The sequence below is a fragment of the Pseudochaenichthys georgianus genome, chromosome 10, assembly GCF_902827115.2.
Source record: "Pseudochaenichthys georgianus chromosome 10, fPseGeo1.2, whole genome shotgun sequence".
NCBI classification, from domain to species: domain Eukaryota; kingdom Metazoa; phylum Chordata; class Actinopteri; order Perciformes; family Channichthyidae; genus Pseudochaenichthys; species Pseudochaenichthys georgianus.
In genome coordinates, this window is record NC_047512.1 from 25233572 (window position 1) to 25256871 (window position 23300).

At 43.5% G+C, this 23300-nt stretch overlaps 1 protein-coding gene across 2 annotated transcripts in view; it reads right to left on the reverse strand.

Annotated features, from left to right (window-relative positions):
- Nucleotides 1-23300, reverse strand: part of nlgn3a (neuroligin 3a) — a 158656-nt gene that overhangs the window by 8851 nt on the left and 126505 nt on the right. For both annotated transcript variants that reach the window (XM_034093499.2, XM_034093498.2), the window contains one exon: nt 2687-3476. In XM_034093499.2, coding sequence (XP_033949390.1) covers nt 2687-3476 — 790 coding nt within the window. The remainder of the gene's footprint in view (nt 1-2686; nt 3477-23300) is intronic.

Below are 23300 nucleotides of genomic sequence, written 5' to 3' on the forward strand. Positions count from 1 at the left end.
AGCCAGATTGGGTTGGGTGGTGCTGGAAGAGAGATCTATATCCCCTGGTGAGGTCTAAATGAGGAGGATGATCTTAAGAATCTTTGAGAAAAGTCTCAGATCCTCATCCCCTCCCCCCCCCCCCCCATTTGTTGGTGGTAGAATCCTTTTCTTGGCCGGAGTTAAAATTACCCTTTGGAGCAGCACACTGAGTTTTGTATTAGTCTGGCATCTAATCCCGGGCTCTTCACCATCTGAGTGCCTAATTGTGGTCTGCATGTAATCCCCCAGTCTGGAGTTACGCCAAGGCGACACACCACAGGGCAGATAGACCCATAACATGAAAAACAGTACAGTCGGTTTACTTTCCCATTATTTAGCTCGTAGGCTCAATAAATCAGTGGCAAAAAACTGACATGGGGTCAGGAGTAAAAGTGCGATTTGTTTTTCTGCTTCTGCTGCTCCCCAGGTTGAAGGCCAGATCAGGGTTACGAAAGGCTTCCCGCTGGTGTGTTAAGTGGTTCTGGGTAAGATGGGTAGGCTGTCATCATCCATTAAAGTTAATTTCTCTGAGGTAGCAAGATCCAAGTGATTCAGCACTGTGCATTGCAACATGGCGGCCTCAAACGTTTCTCATTAAAATGAATCGCGTGTTCTCATCCTTTAACTGCAGATAATATTCTTGAAAGGGCGCATGAGAAATTCCATCTGTATCTTCACATTGCAGCTTTGTATGTGTTGACACAAGATGGCTGCCAGGCAGAGGAGACAGCTGTTTAGGTCGAACATCGCTGATGGACCTCAGTGCTTCCCTGGAGGAGCCGACATCAGTCCATCTGCACTATTCTGCCATTAGGAGTTCAAGGATCTAGCAGAGCCGGCGGCACGGCCTATCAGCTAGATGTAAATGCCACCTGATTGGACAGCAGATGATGTAGAGAGAGATAAAAAAAGATTTCAGACCCAAGTCTCATTCAGGATGGGATCAATACCTCTCTGGGAACGAGGATTGTCAAATTAAATTTCAGTCGTTTGAAATGATTACAAGTAGTCATACAAAATAGCCAGGTTTTGTGACGGGTGGGGTGAAATTGAGCATTGTGGGCGGTGGGGGGGGGATCGACGCTGAGGGAATCGATACCACTGAGGACAAGTGTTTGATATGTCTCCCTGATAAGTCTGTGTCTTTGGGGCCTCTGTGTAATAGAGCATAGATAGTATTTCTCTCTCCACACACACACACACACACACACACACACACACACACACACACACACACACACACACACACACACACACACACACACACACACACACACGCACACACACACACACACACACACACACACACACACACACACACACACACACACACACACACACACACACACACACACACACACACACACACACACACACACACACACACACACACACACACAGGAGGACCATTTAATCTTCCTCAGATTCAATAGGTCTCAGGTTTTCAGAGTAGCACCCAGGAAGTCCAGGCAAATAACACCTCTGAAAAAAAAATTCTGTGTTCAAAAATGCCTTTTCTGTCCCATACAATCCAGTGTAAAGCTTCTTCTATCCTGCAGCTTCTTCTCTGGAGCACAGAAGGGCTTTTAATAGGACTGAGATGTGATTTATCTGTGTTACCTTCGGTTTATAACACATTTCTAAACGTGGGATCTCTGGGTTTTATTTCTAATTTGCAAGTACTGATGTTAAAACTAATACCTACTATAATATGTGTGAATAGTTTTAGTTTCTACTATTATTAGACTCAAGATTTAAAACAACACCTGTCTGATCTAAATTGGGAAAAGAGATACTGGTCTTAAATTGGTCGTGATACTCCATATCTCTCAGAGTTATAATACTGTAATGATCACGCAGCATTCAGTGCTGCTGTCAGTATTTAAATGGCATTCAATCATGCAATGTTTTTTCAATCAGCCTACCGTTTAATTACTTTTTTCCCAACAGCCGTCTGCTTATGATGATGTTCTTTAGACTACATCATGGTTGTTTATATTCTGAGGACTGTACAGCAGAGAGATTGACCTGCTCTGAAGATTGGGCTACATCTGGCAAAGAGAAAGTAAACACAGCTAACCCCACTTATACAAAGTGATGTGTGTAACAGGCATAACATTGGCGACCTAATGGTATCTAAAGGCCATACCTTTACGGTGTTTGACTTTCTGATCAATGCAGCAGTCCGCCACCTTCTCATTAGCAGCAGGCTGACCTCAAGTCAAGGTAACACTCAATATCAGAGGAGACAACTACACAGTAATTACTTTATTAGTCTTTAACCAAAACATGATCTAAGTATCTTCTAGATCAAAATCAAACAAATCTCCTCGCTCCTAATGTGTTTTTCTATTTTAAATCTGTGTGCAGATATTGAATCAATGCTTTTGGAGAGTAGATGGTAATTCATTTTTGCTCTACCAACCACCTGTGCGGTAGACAAGCAGCCAACAATGTCATTTTATCTTTCTCCCAATGGGCAATTCTCTCTATACCATGATCGTATAAAACATAAATAAAGGTAACCGTTGCGCCAAGTATAACATTATCATTCCATTAAAATTAAGAAGGATTATCCAAAATAGTACCAATAGGAATCGATACCAATAAGCAGTATAGATAAACCTCTAACAATTGGGATAACTTATTCAAAAACTTTACTCACCCAGTCTTGGCAAAGTTGGTCCAGTAGGTCATGACCACAGCACTGAGCATGACATCGTTCTTTGAGAAGTTACAGGGGAAAAGGTCAGTGGGACCAATCATAGGAATTCCAAAAACATATGGCACCTCGTCCCCATGGGCTGCGTCTGACCAGGCTGGCTTCATCAGGCTCTGGCAGTGGTGGTAAAAGGCGTAGAAGTAAGTGGGAGACCCGTAGCGAGCGTGGAGGTCTGCCGTCACCACCGATGGCTCCACCCATTGGTGGTCGGTAAACAGAGCCACCAGCGTCTTGCGCCTTGTCTCTGGATTGTCTCTGTCTGCCCAATCCGTGTACATGAACTTAATGGTCTCCCTCAACGTGTCCTTGCCCTCTGGGTAGCCATACAGACTATCCACAAAGTCTGACACAGAGAAGTCAAAGTCATTTCCAGACACGCCGTCCTCTGAATCCACCACGTTCTCCACAAAGCGCAGCCCCTCGCCCTGGTTGACCCCCAGCATGATGTCGTAGTTAAGAAACTCGCCCTGCTCCATCAGGATCTCGGGGTCGTCTGGAATAACATCCCCATCGATTACAGGTCCAAAGGCCACGTGGTATCTTGCTGGTTGTATGTCCTGCTCCACCAGCTCCCTGAAGGTCTTCTTCCTCAGACAGTCCACCATGCCCAAGGTGTCCAGGACATTACAGCCCACCTTCTCCGACAGGAGACGTGTGTACTTGACCGGCTGGTAGTTCACTGCCCAGCTGGAGAGGGCTGAGCCGCTCTGAATGATGGCTCGGTGGAACAGACCTACACAAGGACACAGAGAGAAGAGACAGGCTCATGTTTAGTGTGTCACTATCACCGACGATAATCCAGTTATGTGCTATACGACATGTATAGTTGTTAATTTTGTTGCTGCCATTATCAAAAGGGGGCTGTCAGCGGCACAGTTGATAAGAATAACAAAGGCCAGACAGAACAAGTCCTTGTTGCCACACAGAACAATAATGGAATCATGAGTGTGGTAATGAATGTGCAGATGGCCCGGTCTCTCAGACAGCTTGCAGACAGAGGAGGGAATCAGTCCTCTGCCTGTCATCTTCTCCTCTTCCATCTCTATATGCACTCTCGATATTAATCCCTGTATGTTTGTCAGGAGCAGATGCTGCCACTATGGCTCAATAGGTTTTGTTTGCAAATAGAGGATGGACTTCACCAAACATTAGTAGTTGTACATGTATGAAATGCAGTAAGGGCCAGATTGTAGCTTTCTTGATATTATAAACCCCGCACACAGCCAATGCGTTTCAAGGTGATTTTAATAGGATGACCCTAAAACACTTATTTACACACTTCAAAAGACTCAAAGGTTTTATTGTCATATGCACATGAAATTATTCTGATCCGAGCTCCTCCAACGATGACAAATATATTGTAAAATACAGAAATATAAGTGTGCAAGAAGTCTATATACATGTAAATAGAATATGATATATAGAAGAACAGAATATGACATTAAATATTAAGACGGAATAAAAAATGGTTTATTGCGGTGATAACTATTTAGATATATAAGTAGATTGCAAGAACACACACACACACACACACACACACACACACACACACACACACACACACACACACACACACACACACACACACACACACACACACACACACACACACACACACACACACACACACACACACACACACACACACACACACACGTCAGTTTGTACCTGAAAGGTCTCTAAATTCTAGATAGTGGGCCGGTTGCTATAAATACAACTAGCATTCAACTGGTAATGCAACATGGTGGCACACAATGAAAGAAGCTGAACAGAACTGTTTCCTGCCTACAATGTACCGAAAATGAAAAAAGTCAACACACCGTCTATTATGTGAAGTTTCTTGTTTGTGCGTGGGTGGGCTTTAAAAGGGGTGGAGGGGGTTCGGAGATGAAGATGAACAAATCTTCAGTCTCATGGGGTTCTCTGACAAATATAACTGTTACGGTGTGTGTAGGAAGCAGGACCCAAATGCAGATTAAAGTGACAAAAATAACTCCTTTATTTCAAGGCTAAACTATAAACAAAGACAGAACAGAACACTCACCGAAGACCAAGTCATTACACAAGACAAACCGACAAAGACAGACAGAAAAACCAGAACTTAAATACACACAAGACTAATCATACAAACAAGACACAGGTGAGGAGGGAGGAGAAAACACAGGGGCACCAGGTGCACACAATCGGGTAATCAGACACACCAGGGAAACTAACGACAGGGAACCACAGACAGATCTAAAGACAAGACACAACGCAGACAGAAAACCAAAGACAGATCTAGGCAAGACACAACGCAGACAGATCGTGACAGTAACTACATTTGAGTCCCAGTGCAATGTGAAGGAAATGTACAATGACTTTTCACCACAAGGAACAGATCCCAAATAACAAACGTAATTAGCCCAACAATAATTGAACTGCGTTTCCTTTTTGCAAAATGTCTTCTCACAGACAGTGGAGTAAAGGTGGAATGATATCCTCTCTTTCAAAAGGAGTCCTTATAGTCTTGACAGCCCCACTCCTCTGTCCTTCTGATGGGGAAATCACTAGTGCTGAATTACGCATCTGGAAAAGGAAGTCAGAAACACGGCTCGTACCACTTCACCGTGCCGCTTTATTGCTCATGGTCGTTTTACTGCCAGAGTCATGGAACACCGCTGCACTCGTGATATTAAAAGCCACAGCATATGAAAGGATCTAGAAATATCACGTATTTAAAAAAAAAAAAGATCATTAGAACACTCCACAAAGACTAGCAGAGAAATATACAGGCACGCAGACGCAGTGTGAGCTATTTCAGCGTCAGTGTGGGTGGCTGCGTTGAAATCGTTGTGTTTATGAGGTAAATAGCAGACTTAAGTGCCAGATATATCACTTTGGTAGTCTTAATCAGAGGCGGCGGGGGGCTTATTTATTCTTGGCGAAGATGAAGCGTTTATTTACAGAGCTATTTACATTTATTTGTTCGCAAGTAGTAAGTAGAATGAATGTGTCTGGGTGAGTGAACCGTGAAATGTTTCTGTGGTGAGTGTGTTTACTAGTATAAGCCACAGTTTGTGTATTTGATCAATGAGTTTGGGTCTGCTTGCGGCAGCTGTTGGCAGCAGAGATTTCCCCGCACGTCTCAAAATACGTTTTTCGATTTAAACGTTTGTTTGTTTCGGTTCCTGCCTAACTCTGCGTGGATGAGCCCCTCAGCTTTATGTGGTCGTGCCAGGACGCTGCCCCGCTGTCCTATGATTGTGTGCCTCTGCAGGACGCTGGCCTGTGCCGGTTCCCAGGGAGGAGATCGTGAGGGTTTCACCCACTTGAAAGCATTAGAGGGGCAGCCGCAAGATGAAAGATGGCCGCTCAGAGGCAAAGAGGGCGGGCTGGGGCTTAATCCTGCCATCCCTCCCCTATCCTCCTCCCCTCCCCTCCCCTTGCTCTTTAGTGGTATTGCCTCTCTTCACATCTCAACTCAGATTGCGCTGTGCAAACAGAGCCAGTCATGGTGCAGGGAGTCTGTCCTGAATCCCAATGCCTAACCCGACAGCATTGCCGAACACTTTCTAAATGCCTTTGATCAGAAAGTTGCCGCAGGAAAACGTTTTCCAGCAGGGCAGCTCTTGTGATTGCCAAAGTGATTTTGACAGACATACGTATATCAAATCCGTTTGCCGTAATTGAGGAGAGCGGCTTGAAAGCAACTAGCCTGGGACCCGTGTGCATCTGAACCCACAGATGGCCCGCTGCTGAGGAGGATGCTGCCAGGTTGACATGACCAGATTTATCTCCTGCTTTGGTTGATGAAAGGGAGGAAGGGTGACTGAGGCCTTACTATTGTTTGTGGAGAAGCGCATAAATCCGGCGCACATGAGCTGCCAACAGGCCGATAAATATGCATTAGCGCTGTGTGTTATGAGCCCCACTGCGTTAGGAAGCTCACTGGGGAAGGTCAGAGAAAGAGGAGAGCACACTACACACACAACACACTCAATCCCCCACTGTGGGAATCCACAAATTATCCACACTGGGAGGTGTACGTGTGTGTCTGCGAGTGTACGTGTGTGCGTGCACGTGTATTTATGCTGACTTTGATTGATAAGACACAGAGATGATGAATATGTCAACAGACGACAGGGATCATCATAAAGGGGGTTAACCATTTGTGACATTGTTTTGTCTTCAGTATCTAAACTGACATCTACACAGGGAGCGATTCCCCGCTCAACACAGCGAAAACATTAAACAGAAAGGGCATGACGCAACACCTCCAACATGTGTAGTGTCAAATTCATATCATGCATGTTTTTATCCTGTAAGAGCAATAGATAGCCCTATCATTATCTGCCTGTGTTTGACATGCGAGAACCCGACACCCAAACTGTGAGCAGATCCATCAAACTGCTGCTGGCAGATTGAGGTCACGCTGAATTATGACTGGAGCTCCGAGGTAATCACTCATTGGGTCCCTGCTAAAATGCTGTCGGGTCGCTCTGCAGACGCCTCTGCTCTGCGGTTTGCCGACCTCGACCGCGCTGCCCCCTCACTAGACACCCGTTAAATGGGCAAGAGGTTCAGGCCCGGGATTGGCTGAGATGCTTGCAGGGATAATTCACCGCTGATAGGAAACAACAAACTAATCTTGACCTTGGGGGTATGATGACCACCACAGACACTGGACTCACACACACACACACACACACACACACACACACACACACACACACACACACACACACACACACACACACACACACACACACACACACACACACACACACACACACACACACACACACACACACACACACACACAGTTTAGGCCATATTAACAAGCCAATGCTAAGCAGAGAGAGCAACATGACTCGGCTGTGCTCTGGATCCCTGCTAATGTATTACGTGTCAACTATGGGCATGTGTGAGTGTTCAGTTTGTGTTAATGGACACGGATGTTCTGTTGGTGTTGATGCCAGTAAGCGCCATAAATGAGTGTACTTTGTAATCTGGAACAGCTGGCGAAAATCTCTGAAGCATCAGCGCTGAGTTGTGTCTCTCCCTGAGATAAATGGGACTGTGAAATGCATCCTGCAAAAACCACTACAACCTCAACGACGTCATGTTAATGTTAAAAAACTCAAACTTAAAGACGTTCATCAGATGACCTTGAAAGTTGGTATTGGCCAAGTTCCCTTTAATAGGTCAGAGATTCATTTGTTAACAGCACTTCACATGACTTTAAGAGCTAGGGGGAAACAAATATGCAAAGCAGTTACATCATAACAACATTTTAATCAGGAACATAAAAGGAAACATGAGAGAAACCACTTGGATGGATTCATCTTTTTCTCTTTTCTATCCCACACCTCATACACTATCTTGCTTCTTCCTTTCCTTTCAATCTTTCGTCTGCTCTGTATTTCCGTCTCCCTCCATCTCACTCTCCATGTCTTTTTTTCTGAGGGACCACGCTGCGTCCCTCCCTGCTGATTATTAGACATAAGCCTGCGTTCAGCAGAGCCTGAATCCTCTGAGCCATCTTACCTCATCATCACTTTACTGTAAGCAAATCTCCACAGACCTGAGGACTACGCAGAGCTTCCTCTGTTGCAAACATTTCTCTCCGTACACAGTCAAACTAGGCTAGCAGTTGGACACACTCAGTAAATGTTGCTCTGCCTCCCTCACTGCATTTCATTCTTCTTCTTCACTCTTCTTTTCTTTCCCTGCAGTGTTTCCCCCTATTTCATGAATACAGAATGTTGTTTTTTCTTCAAATGATGAATGTATATGCATCCTTCTACATAAAAATATTTAGCCAATTGGGAGATGAGCGTGCACTAACACATGTTGCCTAATTGTATATCTTTGGCCACTTGCAGTCTCATAATACAGGGTTAAAGCGGCTGTCTCCATGGCTACAGCCTACAGTACCACTTGAACACAAGTGCCTCTGGCCTGATCATGCATTAGTCCATGGATAATTTCACATTGGTCTGGCAGCCCTGAAACAACACCTACATTGTTTTTCTGTTCCATTAAAATGGTCACCCAACATCGAACTTGACGACTTCACACAGCACTGATAGAATGAGCAAAAGGGCAACGGGCTGCTTTCTGAGACAGTGGTGTCATTGAATACACTTCCTGGATTCCCTCGGGCTGCTGCGATACACTGCAAGTTAAAGCAAAGGAGAATCCAGGCAGTGGGTGTGCAATAATCTCAGCAAGGCTGGTATTTGCCTTACATGTATGCTTCAATATTACAATTAAAACAGCCCAAAAACAGACTTACTTCTTATGATTCATTGGATGCATGATTTGTTGTCTTTCTATTATGTGGCTGCAACTTTGACTGTTACCTGGCTTCATAAGTTTTCTTTAAACCTGATTTACTCTGGGCTGATTTCACAACAGATGATCCAGCTGGATAGCGGCCAAAGAAAATGCATCTTTCTCCCAGAAACGGACTGTTTTGTTTTGCATTGCGCAGAACACAGAAACAAACTGTTGCCTAATTCCTACAGACTTGAAGTTGGTCTTACATCCCGGGATGTTGTAGCAACATGCAAGTGAAGAGGGCTTTGAAACAGAAGGACCGCCATGCTCATGTTTCATCATCAAATCAAAATCAGTGTTTTCATCCATCAGTGTGGGACATGCTTCATGCCAGCCCTATATAATGCTGTTTGAAGCTGCTTGTCTTCTGCTCCAGCCTCTGCAGAGACTGCCTGCCTGTCTGCCTGCAGGCTGTGGCTTAGGCCAGATAAAGAGTTTGATCCACAGGGGTGGATGGAGGGAAAGAGGGAGGGAATGGGAAATCAGAACAGAGAAGAGATAGAAAAGAGGGAAAAAAGACAGATGGGATGGAAGAGGAAGACAGAGGAAATATGAAGGTATGAGTGACGGAGAGGAGAGGAAATGGGAAATAGCAGGAGGCCGAAGGGGAAGGTATGAGAGGAGAGGAAATAAAAGAAGGAAAGGAGGGAAGGAAGGATTAAAATGACCCCATTGACAGGCTGTGCCCAGGTTTCAGGATCGATGTGCATCTGAGCCCAGCGAGTGTGATGTCTCCTACTAATCACGATGTGACATCCACTGGTCAATACCACACACTCCAGGCCTCATCATCGGGCCCCCCTCTGCCCCTCAGCACACAAGGCCACTGCTCCTTCTTGAACTCATCAATCTGCCTGCTAATCACAGGCATGCCCACCGCACCTGAGTCGAACTCTATATGTGGAAGTATTCACTGAATTAATTTCAGCACAGAAATTGGCATGGGTGAGGAAATATCAATCGACCTGAGTATTGCAATCTTAGCTTTTGTGATACTGTATCGACTGTGAAACACAATGTATTGATTTTTAATTAATAGACAAAGATTCCTGTCTGACAGGGGCTCAGAAAAAGTAGTGCTATGATGTTGGATGTTACCACGACTGTGATGAATACAAATCTCACACTCTACTGTTATGATTGCATAAAAAGGAACAATATTTTCCAGATTTATGTCTGTATAATATATTGCAATACATCGTGTTGTACCTGATTTTGTCGCAACACAGCCCTAATAACTACATCTAAAAGATACGATTAAACATTTTAAATACTTAATTTGTGCTTCTTGTATTGTACGAAATGACAAATGATATCTGATTAGCGCTGCTTTTTATTTGAAAATTCGACATGATCCAGTTGAAGGTGCCCTTTCAGGAACAATCATAAATTGACATTAACCCACTCACAGAGAAACACAAAGCGTCTAATGACAGGTAAATAAACGTTAGGGCAGCTTTTAAGTACTTTGCTGGAGTTGCCTGTAAAATGTTTGATGGACAATTACAGTGTAGGCTGTCTTTTCTTTAGCTGACATTTGGTTTGTTCAGTATGTTCAGTATATGCAAAACCTATGAATAGAGACATTATTATCAAATTGTTTCAATTATAGCAAAGCAAGGAGGACATTACAGGGCAGCCATTTTCTCGTTGCCGCATACATTTTTCCTTTGTCAGTTCCCTGCATTCTTTGGGAACTCATCTACACATGCATCCACAAATACAAAGTGAATTGATTCCTGTCCTCCTCTCACAGCTTCCCTGCCAAACAGAGAGACACAGAGAGCCTGCACGGTGATTTTTTCCATTTGCACTCATGCATGTGTCACTAATGCTGCAGCCTCTGAAAAGCAGAGAATGCTATCTCCGTGTCCTTCTACTGCTAGCTCTCTTAGTGCTGTGGCATTCGAGGCGGTATTCGGCCAGCTCACACCACACTGCAGCAGTGCATAGATTGGCCCGATAGCTGTGTACGCAAAACAACAACACACACACACACACTGTCAGCAAGCCTTTACTAGGCGTCGATGCGGAAATGGGAAGAATAATGAGTTATTACGGGTTATCTGTGTGTATCTCCATGTCATGACTGTGTAAGCGGCTCGCTAATCTCATTAGATGGGACAAGTTGTTAAAGATGTTTTCTGATTTCCTCTCTCTTCTCCTACTGCGTCCACAAATAGATTTCAGATCAGTGTGCTGAGAGGAAATGATTAGCGCCTTTAGCTCCCAAAGATACTGGATTTCATAGGAGAATTGTGCACGTGGCTGCTGTCTAGTAACAGTGCAAACCTCCGACTCCTGTTGTTTCTAAACATATGCTCCATGTTTTAACCGACTACACATTCAAGCACAGTGTTAACAAGTGGCTCGTTAATAATCAACAGTGTCAGCACTGATGTGTGGGTGTAGGTGTGTGTATGAGTGTGTATTGTAAATGTTTTATTTATTTATTATCATAACTTGCTTCTATCTGTATTCAGTGATGTAATCTATTGTAAATGTGTACAATGGTATAACAATGTTGTGGTATTTTTATTATTGCTTTTAGGATGTCTATCACCATCTGGCAAAGGGACTATCGATGAAAACTAGCCTTTTGGCTAATTCGAGTACTTTTACATGTTTTTAATATGTTGATTCATGTACACTGTCCCTTGTTTTAAATAAATCAATTCAATTCAATTCAATTCAACCCAAATCTGCATTGTATAGCAGCCCCCAGAGCTTGGTTCATTTTTATATATGCAGCCAGTATGCGCTCACTTCAACAAAGCAAGGCTCCACAAGTACAAATCAGATGTAAAGTATGTCTTGCATGGGAGGGTCAGAGATATAAGTCACACACAAATATGACAATCCAGCCATGAAATGTGGAATGATGGGAAGCTTCTATTCTTGGCGACATCTTGCCTTTGACAGCCAGATGGGATGGCTGAAAAGAGGGCACAGTTGCATTTGTGACAGACAAATTATCGCGAGGGGTGTACACCCTCCAGGGGGGAATCAGAGGGATTCAGAGCATTAGGGAAAGAAGAGTGACAGAGAGGGGAGAGAAAGGGAGAGAGAGCTCGGACGAAGTGCCTAATTCTTGCAGAAACAAATGTGCTGTGAGCTGTTAGGGTATGGGAGGTGACACTGGGATGGATACGCACATCCCAAACTAAAAGCAGATGGTGGGTGGAAGCTTACTGCTTAGCCTGGCTCTTTTCACACTCTTCAAATGCAGACGATCACTAGCTTACAAGCCTTGTGAGTCTGGTTCACAATAAGATATGTCCCCGATTACATCTGATTGTAGCTTACATACAAAGACAAAACAATGTTCATGCAATCGCACAGCCTACATGTGTTGGCTCAGATGCTTCTGTTAAATATCAACGGTTTCTCCAGGGAAGTCCAATCCTACTATAGAAACACACAACATACCTACAGGCTACATGTAATAAATGTCTACTATAAAAAAAACCACGTAAGTGTTACCAGCATGCATGCACACACTAACACACACTCCTCATTCAGGAAGCTCATTAGGCCTCACACACAGAGCACCTCACAGGGGGCAGCGCTTTTTTTCCCCTCGGACCAAGAACATAAGCAACTCTTTGAAACTAAACCGCCATTAATGAAGCAGAACCAGAGGATACATTAGAAAGAGAATACTCCCCTGGATGCGCTGTAATTCTCGCTCCCCACTTGGAATTACAGTGCTGTTCCTATTAGAGACAGTCCTCCTGTTTCTGACGCCTTCAGGGTCAGTGGTCACACCAGCAGCAGCAGCAGCGTCCGAGCTGATTAACTATTGTGCAAAGCATGAGCGTGCCAGGCTGGACACATGCTCCTCCCACAGTGTAAACATATTCTTCGAGCTGTGCCTATGTCACTCTGTGCGTTCCCCTCTCACTGTGTCTGACACCACTGTTCCCGGCGTGGCCCATTGTGCCAGTAGTAACACAGGCTTGCTCTAATTCAAGCCGGCACACCAGGCATACAGCGGACAAAAATAGGATGGATGTGCGTCGCCTCGCCCTCATTCTTGGGAACACATTAAGGATTGAGAGCGAAACTCAGGCCCGGGACGGCAAGGCGCTCAGACTGTGACCTCAGCACCTGACTGTGGAATTACCTGCCCAGAGGAATGCTGCTGTATTTGTGCATTTATTGAGTGTGTGCTTCTGTGGCCTGTATACTGTGAGAAACACAGAGGGGGGGGGGGGGTTAGAGCAGCACTGACACAACAGCCCATCCCTGGCGAGCACTATGTCTCCCTTCCCTGCCTCATGCTGTAAACTGTAACTTCCCATTGAGTCAATTACTGTGGCAGACTCTTTAGCCACCATGGCCACTTACTGTAAGTGGACGTTTACACAATTGGGTTATGACATGTCCTACTGTACTGTATGTCCACTTGGTAGCACAGGTTCTACTACAACAAATCAAGTCAACTGGAAATCCCAACAATTAGGAGCCATGTGTGCAGCCGATCTGAGCTCAGCATTCAGCCACTGAGCATCGATCTGCTACAACATCAATCAATTCTAATGTTTTTATTTTGATTAGGAAATACACTGAAATGTTGACGTCAGTGATAGAGATTAAAAATGTGTCGACCAATGTGTTCATCGGACTGAGATCCGTCATTTCTGCCTTCTCGGAGCAAAAGCGTGCTGACTACACACTTTGTGCTGCAAACTAGAAAATACATCTTACCGGGACCATCAGACAGACATATGGATGAAGTAAGCTGTCTACATCTATTCTCATTGTGTAACAGACAGAGAGGGAAGGGAGGGGGGAAATGGGGAAGTCATGAGAGGATAGGAGAGGAAGGGGAAAGAAAGAAAAAAAGAGGAAAAAAGCAAGACAAAAATCCTCAGTGGTGCTATTGTCCCTGGAGAGTATTCATGGCAGGGAAAGGCTCTCTGCATAAGAAAATGGCTAACTGTGACTTTGCATTCATTGTGAGGAAACACAGGCATCTCAATGCATTTGGTGACTCATGCAACCATTTTATCTCAAATATGCGCTGTTCTCCAGCTCAATACAAAGGCTCTGAAATGATTTTCTTATTCTGATGTTGGTTGAATTACATTTCTGAACACCAAGATAATTCTATAAAGAAATATACACCACATATTCATTACTCAAACTGAAGACAACTTCTTCCAAATTAGATTTGACAGATTGAATCAACGGCAATTTCATTTCTATTAACTTTAAGACAACGAGAAATCTATAAATGTCATTTGGTTTGTCAAAGTGCTGTCGGTAGTTTGATCCCGTATGACAGTGTAAGCCCATGCAGTGGAGAAACAACAGTTTTCTGAGCTAGTTTATGGCTAAAAGGCTTCGATGGCTTTCGGAACAGTTTGCTCAAAGCATTTTCATTTAACTGTATTTTGCACAGCTCTGCCACCCCTCTATAGTGTCATATTGGCTTATGATGCTCTGCAACTGTGAGTAAATATAAGCCAGTGTATTAGATCTGGGACCAGAGAAGAAATCTAATTTCTGGGAGCTCAGAGAGAGAGATTGCTTGCCGATACGCATCCACATTTCCAAGGCCACATCTGGCAGGCGCTATCAAATATACATGAACCTGAGGAAATCATGATATGGCTGCGCTGCACTCCCATTATTTCCTCAAGACTACAACACATTATTGTGCTTTGTGGGGTGTTTCCTCCCAACATTGACATTTACTTTGATATTTACCAACCATGTTCATATAAACATGCTGTGACACCTGTGTTTTTGTATTACTATTTGCCAATGTCTTAGTTACTGTCTGATCACATGAGGATATCAATTACGAAAAGTATATTGTAATGAAGGCAATAAAGCGTGTCGATGACTTGGCTGATATTGAGAAGTGACCGTTCATTTCAGTCATTGGGGTAGCCAGCAGATAACAGATTGATAGTGTCACAAACCGTAATGGACAAGTGGTTCATATATATTGCACAGACTCCATTTGGGACACTAATGTATCATATTGAATTTCAGATTACACACAAAATAACAGAGTGACAGTAAACATCTCAATGTCTGGCACTGGGTCAACATCATTTCAGTGCAGCAGGCCTAATAACAAGGACTATATACATTCCCCTTTCACAGCAGCACTCCAGCCGTTTTCAATTTTGGCAGTACATAATGCAGTATATATTTTCTTTTACCTTCGGTCCTTTCTGTCAAACTCTGAAAAGACCAAATTGGTAGTGGTGGACAGTTTATTTATCACCTCAATACCCCAAACATTGTGTTGGCTGCTTACACGGAGGAGTGCTGGTGCAGGGAGTAAAACGGAGAGTGACAGGCGGAGGTCCCGGCGCAAGGGCAGAGAGCTGTGAGCCGAGCTCTGGTGAGGATCAGTGCCCCCCCCCCCCCCCGCCCGGGCAGCCTCATTCACTATTCTACATGAGTGTGTACGCATACTGCCCATGTTAGCTAGCGTCATTCTGTTTGCTTACATTGTGTGTCCCTGTGCGTTCAAAGTCGCCCGAACGTTCCTTGCTGCTTGTGTAGGTGTGCAAATGCATCGCCGAGGTAAGAAAAGCATTCAATAGTTGCCTTTCCACCTCAGCGGTCACACTTCAGATCAGTCTTTTACATTCAAAGAAGGCAGTAGGTAGTGGAGGAGAACAAATAAATGAAACAAATATATATATTACAGTCGTGTGAGAGAGCGCACAGGATCCTTTCTTATGGTTTTGTCCTTTTTTCCATGGTAACATGCCTTTCAATGCAATCGGTTGGTTTCCATATCCTCCTCTATATTCGCTCTGTTGTGTCTCTTGCTGCCAGTGCCAGCAGGCACACAGCTGTAGCCACATGAAATTCCCTGGGGTGTGAGAGTATGTGGACTAACATGTACACATGGACTCTGTGTGTGTGTGTGTCTGTGTGTGAGTCTGTGTGTGTGTTTGCAGGGATGAGCCGAGCATGGGGGGAATATTTACACAGGCCAACCTTTAACGACAGTCAATCCCGCAGGCCTGGACCTGCTATAGCGGTGTGTGTGTGTGTGTTCAGAATGTGTATTGCGGTGTTTGTGCAGGATCGATGTGGGTCTGTGGAGATGAGTTATGCGTGTGTATGGGCACGCGCGCGCGTGTGTGTGTGTGTGTGTGACAGAGTGTGCTTGTCTATCAGTTAGGCTGCATGCTGGCACGCTCCACTTTCTCAATGTCAACCCAACACACATTCAACAGCAACTAACGTCAGAACACTTGACACATATCTCACCCACGGACATTCTTTCCCAGCACACATTCAGAGTGGCATCGGTAAGCCTATTGCCATTACTATAGAATGTGTCATTGTCGGCTCCCATCACCTCATAAAGAAATGACACACAGGTCTTGGGCTTTCTTTTTTTAAGACAGTGCGTAGGATCCATACTAAAAGTGGACGTGCGCAAAAAGCTGAAAATGGTGTGCTTCAAAATATAATCATATTTGTTACAGTCGATGTTTTTTTTATAAATCCCAGTCCACCTGGTAATGTGCGCACATGGAGCGGCCTAATATCCCGCTGTCTGCACGCCCACATTCAACCATAAAAAGGTTAATGCAAAGCACCTCATGAATGTTGATGCATAGAAAGCAGCCTGCTGATCAATGGTTCTTTACAGTGAATCACGGCAAACAACCGAGAAAAAGGACATTTCTGACACAGAAGCACGACTCTAGGGATTCTGAAATCGGCTTATTAGTCATCATCACAAGCCAGGAAATCTTTGTGGTCCCCGAACACTCGTTCCCTCATCATTCTTCCATTCCTGTTGTACTCTTGCAGTGGCAGAGCGTCCATCATGCAGTATTTCACCCCAGTATTTATATGGTTACAGCAATCACACTGATTACTTCACTACTTGCCAAAATGATTGCAACAATCAGTAATATCCCCCACCCTGGCATATAATTTAAACAATGGAAGTTTGATAGGGGAACACAGTTTGTGTATTTATTTATTGAATGTTTGCTATAGAATTAGGACTCTTAATAAGGATATGTGGTATAATATGATAGCCGTTGTATTGCCAGACTTTGCTAATTCACACAATCCATATGTGCAGATGGTGAAGATGTGCCTGGAGACGGCAGAGCTTGTGTGGCAGCCACCACTGTTCCTCAAGTAATTATATATTCACAAAAACTATTTAAATTCTGTTATGCAGTTCTTTGTTATTTATTTTTTTGCTACTCGGATTTCTACAACCAGTGATGATAATGTAATCAGTTCACCTCCTGTAGTTAACGTGGGTCAGGTGTAAAGGACTCAGTTATTCTCAATATCATAGAAAACAATCGTCTTTTCCTGAATCCTGCCACATCCTGGCATCGTCCTAGCATTATATCTTCTGCGGTGCAAACTGTCCGGCCCTCTGCTGAGACAGCGCGGATGAAATATTGAACAGATTTTTGATTTGAGATTTGAGTAAGCTTATATCTTTTACAATTGCTTATGGAATAGCTGTGGCTCACTCACAAACAACACCGCTAAGATGATGTGGGAGTCACGTGTGATAATTATCTCATGTATGTTTCCAAATATTTGTTTATAGATCACAACCTTTTATTTTGGGGGTGATAAAGCCTCTTTAAGACCACGTTTTGTGCTCTCTGTAAATGTTTCACGCACATTTGAACATGATCTTTTTGTACTGACAGGGTTCTTTATTTGTGACCCGCTCTATCGAAATCAGTCGGAAGTCGCAACGGCTCATTTCAAAATAAACCTGGATTTGCGTAAAAAAAATAGTTTTCCGGGGTTTGGGTGTTTTGTTTGATTTTAAATAAACAAAGTCTTGGCTTTCAGAATATAACACTTTTATTTCCAACCTGCCAATCACACGATAAATACATTTTTGAAGCTTGTAAAGGGAAGATGACAGCTCTCACTCACACTCTGCTCTTCCGCAGCAACATTTATACGGCTGAAATTATGAATGTAAGGCGTATAGTAATCATGGATAACACGGCAGGGTCCGTTACAGTTTGTTTTCATCTAATTTCAATTAAACAAAGTCTTGGCATTTAGAATATTAAACTTGTTTCGGCAAATTCAGATGATAAATCCAACGTTGAAGCTTGTAACGGCATAATCACAAGCGGAGAACGAAGTAACTTGACGTCACAGCAGGCATAACAACAGCCAACAACAGAGTGTTTTCCCCGGGAAACAAACAATACACACAAACGCAAAAATACACAAACACACACACACACACACACACACACACACGCACGCACGCACGCACACACACACACACACACACACACACACACACACACACACACACACACACACACACACACACACACACACACACACACACACACACACACACACACACACACACACACACACACACACACACACATTCGCGAGCTTTCTCCAGACCAGTAATCCAAACAAAAATATCTTCCCTCCGTAGTATTTTGATCATTTGCTAATAATCAATCAGGTCGATGGATTCCAGAGAAGAGGAAACTTTAAAGGCCTTTTTCTATATATAATATATCATCATGATCAACAGTCTGTTTCCCAATCTAATTTAAACCATGGAGTGCTCGGACCTATTTTGTTCACATTATATATGCTTCCGTTGGTTAGGCAATATTATAAGGAATCATTCTGTAAACTTTCATTGTTATGCGGATGATACTCAACTATATTTATCAATCAAGCCTGATGAAATTAATCATCTAAATAAAATTCTATAACACATAGGTTTGAGCAAGCTCTCTGATTGGTCAATAGGCGTGTTTGATTCCACGATAAAACAACGATCAAATAGAACGTGCCTAATCACAAAGTATCCAGTGGCCTACACACGCCACGAGCCTACCGAAACTACTTCCATGAGCCTACATCGTGTGGTTTCCATAGCGACGTTTAGCGACACACAGCCGTTACACTGTTATACATTGTCTCTCGTTGGAAATCGGTAGCTACAAAATGTCAGATTTTAAAGTTAATTTTGATTTGTTGGGGGGCCTCAGTATTTATGAATGGCTGGACATGGACACAGACCACAAAACCAACGAAAGATTCGCGTCAGAAGCACCTGCATACAGCGGCTGGTAGAGGCAGGGTTGGAGGCCAAAGAAATCATGTCCGTTAGCGGACATAAAAACGAGTCATCGCTTCGCAGCTACTGGGCTCCATCTCTAGACAACAGAAAGATGTGGAGCAACGTGCTTTTTGCCGGTCCGGGACACGCCATGAAACGGCCACTGGAGGAAAACTCTTCCTATAACGTAGTCCTACCCGTGAACACCACAGCACCACCTGCAAAAAAGTCTGACATGGAGTTCATGGAGAGCTGTTTCAAGAATTGCACTTTTAATGGCAGCATGAACATCCACCTTCATTCTGAACCCAAAATGTTTCAGCACCATGGACAGCCTGATTTGATTTGTTCCGCTAATCCCACACAGTGATTACTCAGATATTTAAATAGCCTAATTCAAGAATTGTTTTCAATAAATTGTTTTCAATAAATTGGTCAATAATATATTATTTACTATAATTATATCAATAACTGTAAGCGGCGTAGCAGGAGTGTTCGATTGATCGGCTATCGTTACCATGGGAACTTCTTTCTCGGAACTACTTTCTGACGGAGATTAACTCAAGCAGAAAGCGTAGGTTTGGGAGAAAATTAGCCCACATTATGAAATTATTTTACGATATTGTTGATTACAATGATAGTTTGTGTAATAGAATCGCAATCATACACTTAATTCAAGACTGTCTTAAGGACTTAAAAACGTGGATGACCTTACATTTTTTGACGTTAAACACGACCAGTTATTGTACTCGGCCCAAAGAATCTACGAAACAAATTATCTAAAGATATACTAACTATGGATGGCATTAATTTGGCCTCCAGTGAGACTGTAAGGAATCTTGGTGTTATATTTTGAACGCCCACATACGTAACATAGCAAAAATCAGGCATATCTTGCCTCAAAACGATGCAGAGAAACTAGTCCATGCAGTTGTTACTTCAAGGCTGGATTATTGTAACTCCTTATTATCAGGGAGTACCAATAAGTCAGTTAAGTCGCTTCAGCTGATTCAAAATGCTGCGGCTCGTGTACTAACCAGAGTTAGGAAAAGGGACCACATTACTCCTGTTCTGGCTGCCTTACACTATGTTGCAAATGTATTATCTTTTCAATTTACACACGGCATCTATTGCACGTCTGTCCGTCCTGGGAGAGGGATCCCTCCTCTGTTGCTCTCCCTGAGGTTTCTCCCATGTTCCCTTTAAACTGTGGGTTTTCTCCGGAAGTTTTTCCTTGTACGATGTGAGGGTCTAAGGACAGAGGGTGTCGTATTGTCATACTGATATTCTGTACACACTGTGAAGACCACTGAGACAAATGTAACATTTGTGATATTGGGCTATATAAATAAACGTTAATTGAAAATAAACATTGATAATTTAAAAGATTGATATTAATATATGTATCTTACCTAAAATAACGTATTCATAACAAACTGTCTAAAGGGAGCATTGTTTTATTATCCTGTAGTATTATTATTGAGAATATACGTATTCTGTGTACACTTTTCCCCAGGGCATATTTAAACATGACGGCAGAATCTGCAGTTGCTGTCATTTACTGTAAATAGCTTGGAGCATATCAGTTCTGCCTCACATTGTCTCCCCCCATGTCGCTGTGCACACCGTCTGTCTGTCTTCCTGCATGGGGAATGTTTGGAAGTGGCCAGTGTTTATTCAATGAAGTACCTCCATGGTAACATGTTTTCCTGTTTGGATTTAAATCAAACATAGGCCACCCTTTTTTTGTGTGCCAGGGATGTGTTTTGGCTGTGACAGGGGAGTGCAGTTTTTGGCTCTGATCTTCAGCTGTTCCCATCAACACCATCAGATATTCACAGCGCCATCTCTGATGTCGCAGCATTCCCTCCTCCTCGCCAGCTTCATCAGTTTTGACACAGAGAAATAGACTGGTGCTTTTGGGTTACTGACAAATTACGGCAGCACAATCTACAGTGTATGAATAATTTAACACTGTGCCACTTCGGGGGGGGGGGGGGGGTTGAAACCCACGCACCAAATTAACCACTTCTTTCTTTAGGGGTTGGGGTTTGAAGCAGGAGGTATCATGCTTCTGTCCTCTGGGATTTTGTAATCTTGTATATTTCACTATCTCTGCGATCGAGAACCATGTTTTGGTATCACAGAAGCTGGTGGCTGTCTCAGAGGAGATCTCAGGTACCCATACACCCCCCCGGTCTTTCCCAAGAGGTCAGGGTGAGATGTCAAGGTGGGCTGGGTATGTAGTCTATCCACACAGGGAGGGTTTATTCTGTACAGCGCTTTAAATGAGACCAGAGGGAGAGGAGAAGTAGTGAAAGCTGGTCGGGCTGTAGCACAGTGGCGCTGTTTCCCATCCAGTCTCCCTCCCCTCTCCTAATGAGCATTCTATTAGCAGCAAGGGGACGGATTTAGGCAGTTAGGCATACGGTGAAGGCTGGCTAACAATGCAAGTTGTTAGCTAAACAGCTGTTCTCTCTCTGCTGCCACCTCCCATCCCCGGCTAATGAAGCCCTCACCGATGAGTAGGAGTCCCGGGACATGCCTGTGAACAGCCACAGACAGGGAATCTCAGTCACTCACAGGCCTAATAAAACGTGTGTGTGGAGGACAGCTTCACCAATAGGACAGCCAAACCTCCAATTAGATAGTGGCTCTGAGGGAAACCCTAAGAATAGCACATTGGGCGAGTGCAGACATTTTGACGAGCACTCTGGGTGCTGTATTTGGAAAGCAAACACTCCATTGCATTGTTTTTTTCTCCAAGTGGAAACACAGCAGAAGCCCCGATACCTTTCATAATGGATAATAACAGATCACTCGGGTGATTTTTGTGAAAAGTTTCATTGCTACATTTGAATGATCCTCTACAGTGTGAGTAGTTTACTCAGTGGTGGGCATTGATCAAGATTAGTGGCTTGCCATATGGGTATGTCAACATCTGAAATATTGCGTTGAGGATGCAAACAGCCTTCACTTTAACAAGGATTCCAGGAGCGATGCCTATTTTTCATTAAATCAAAATTTGATACGGCATTATGTTTGTGAGGAAAAAGCAGCATTTATTTTGGTTAAATGTCGAGTCTGTCAGAGATGTGAGTGTCTGACAATGGCCCAGGTCACCTTCAAATGATACATGCGTCAACGTTTAGGTATTTTGTTTTCTTTTTGTTGAGCACTTTAGCTGTCAAGGCTGATGCATGCTTTAACACTGACTGTCTGACACATTGTCTGGGGTTTTGTAATGCAAATAGCTCTGTTTAAATAAAAGCTACGAGCCTTTCAGCCCACAACTTTTCTTCAAAGTGAGTTTTCTGAGGCTTAAAAGTTCCTAAAATAAGACCAGCGTGATTCTGAGCATTTATATAATTACACAGCTTTTCAACAGGGGACATTTGATAAATGATTTCATAAAAACACTTAATCACTTAGTGTTGGATTTATCGTTATGGATTTTTCTTTTTACGGAAGACTCCAAAAAGTCACTGCAGTTTAAGGGTGGATTACAAAGCTTTTAAAAAGGGATAAGATTGCACCTGAGCCGGCAAAACAGACAGCTTCTAGGCAAGAAGTAAATCTCTGGCATGCAGCGTTCCAGAGTACATGGTAGCCTATATGAAATACTTCTGCTGAACCCCATAATATTGTAGGCTAAAAGTGATATTGTCACGATCTGTCTGTGTTGTGTTTTGTCTTGTCTTTTTATGTCTTTGGTTTCCTGTTTTATTTTGAAAAGTGTTCACCTCCTGTTTTGCCTGTTGGTTTCTGTCTGTTTCCCTCCCTGATTACCCGATTGTGTTCACCTGGTGCCCCTGTGTTTTCTCCTCCCTCCTCACCTGTCTCTTGTTTGTTTGATTAGTCATGTGTGCATTTAGGTTTGTGTTTTCTGATAGTCTTTGTTAGTTCCTTGTTGTTGTTGGACTGTGTTCACTGGGAAGAGTTCTGTCTTTAAACCTTGAAATAAAGGTATTTTCTGTTAATTTGCATTTGGGTCCTGCTTGCGTCTCTCAACCCTGACGGAAGGAACTAACCAAGGACGGGCCCAGCAGATCCTTTGGAGTTGGAATTACTCCGTTTTTTGGCTGGCTGCTCTGATAAGTGGAGGGGAGCGTCTGGAGTTCAGCAGCGAGAGGCTGCTCTGGCTGAGGCACACCA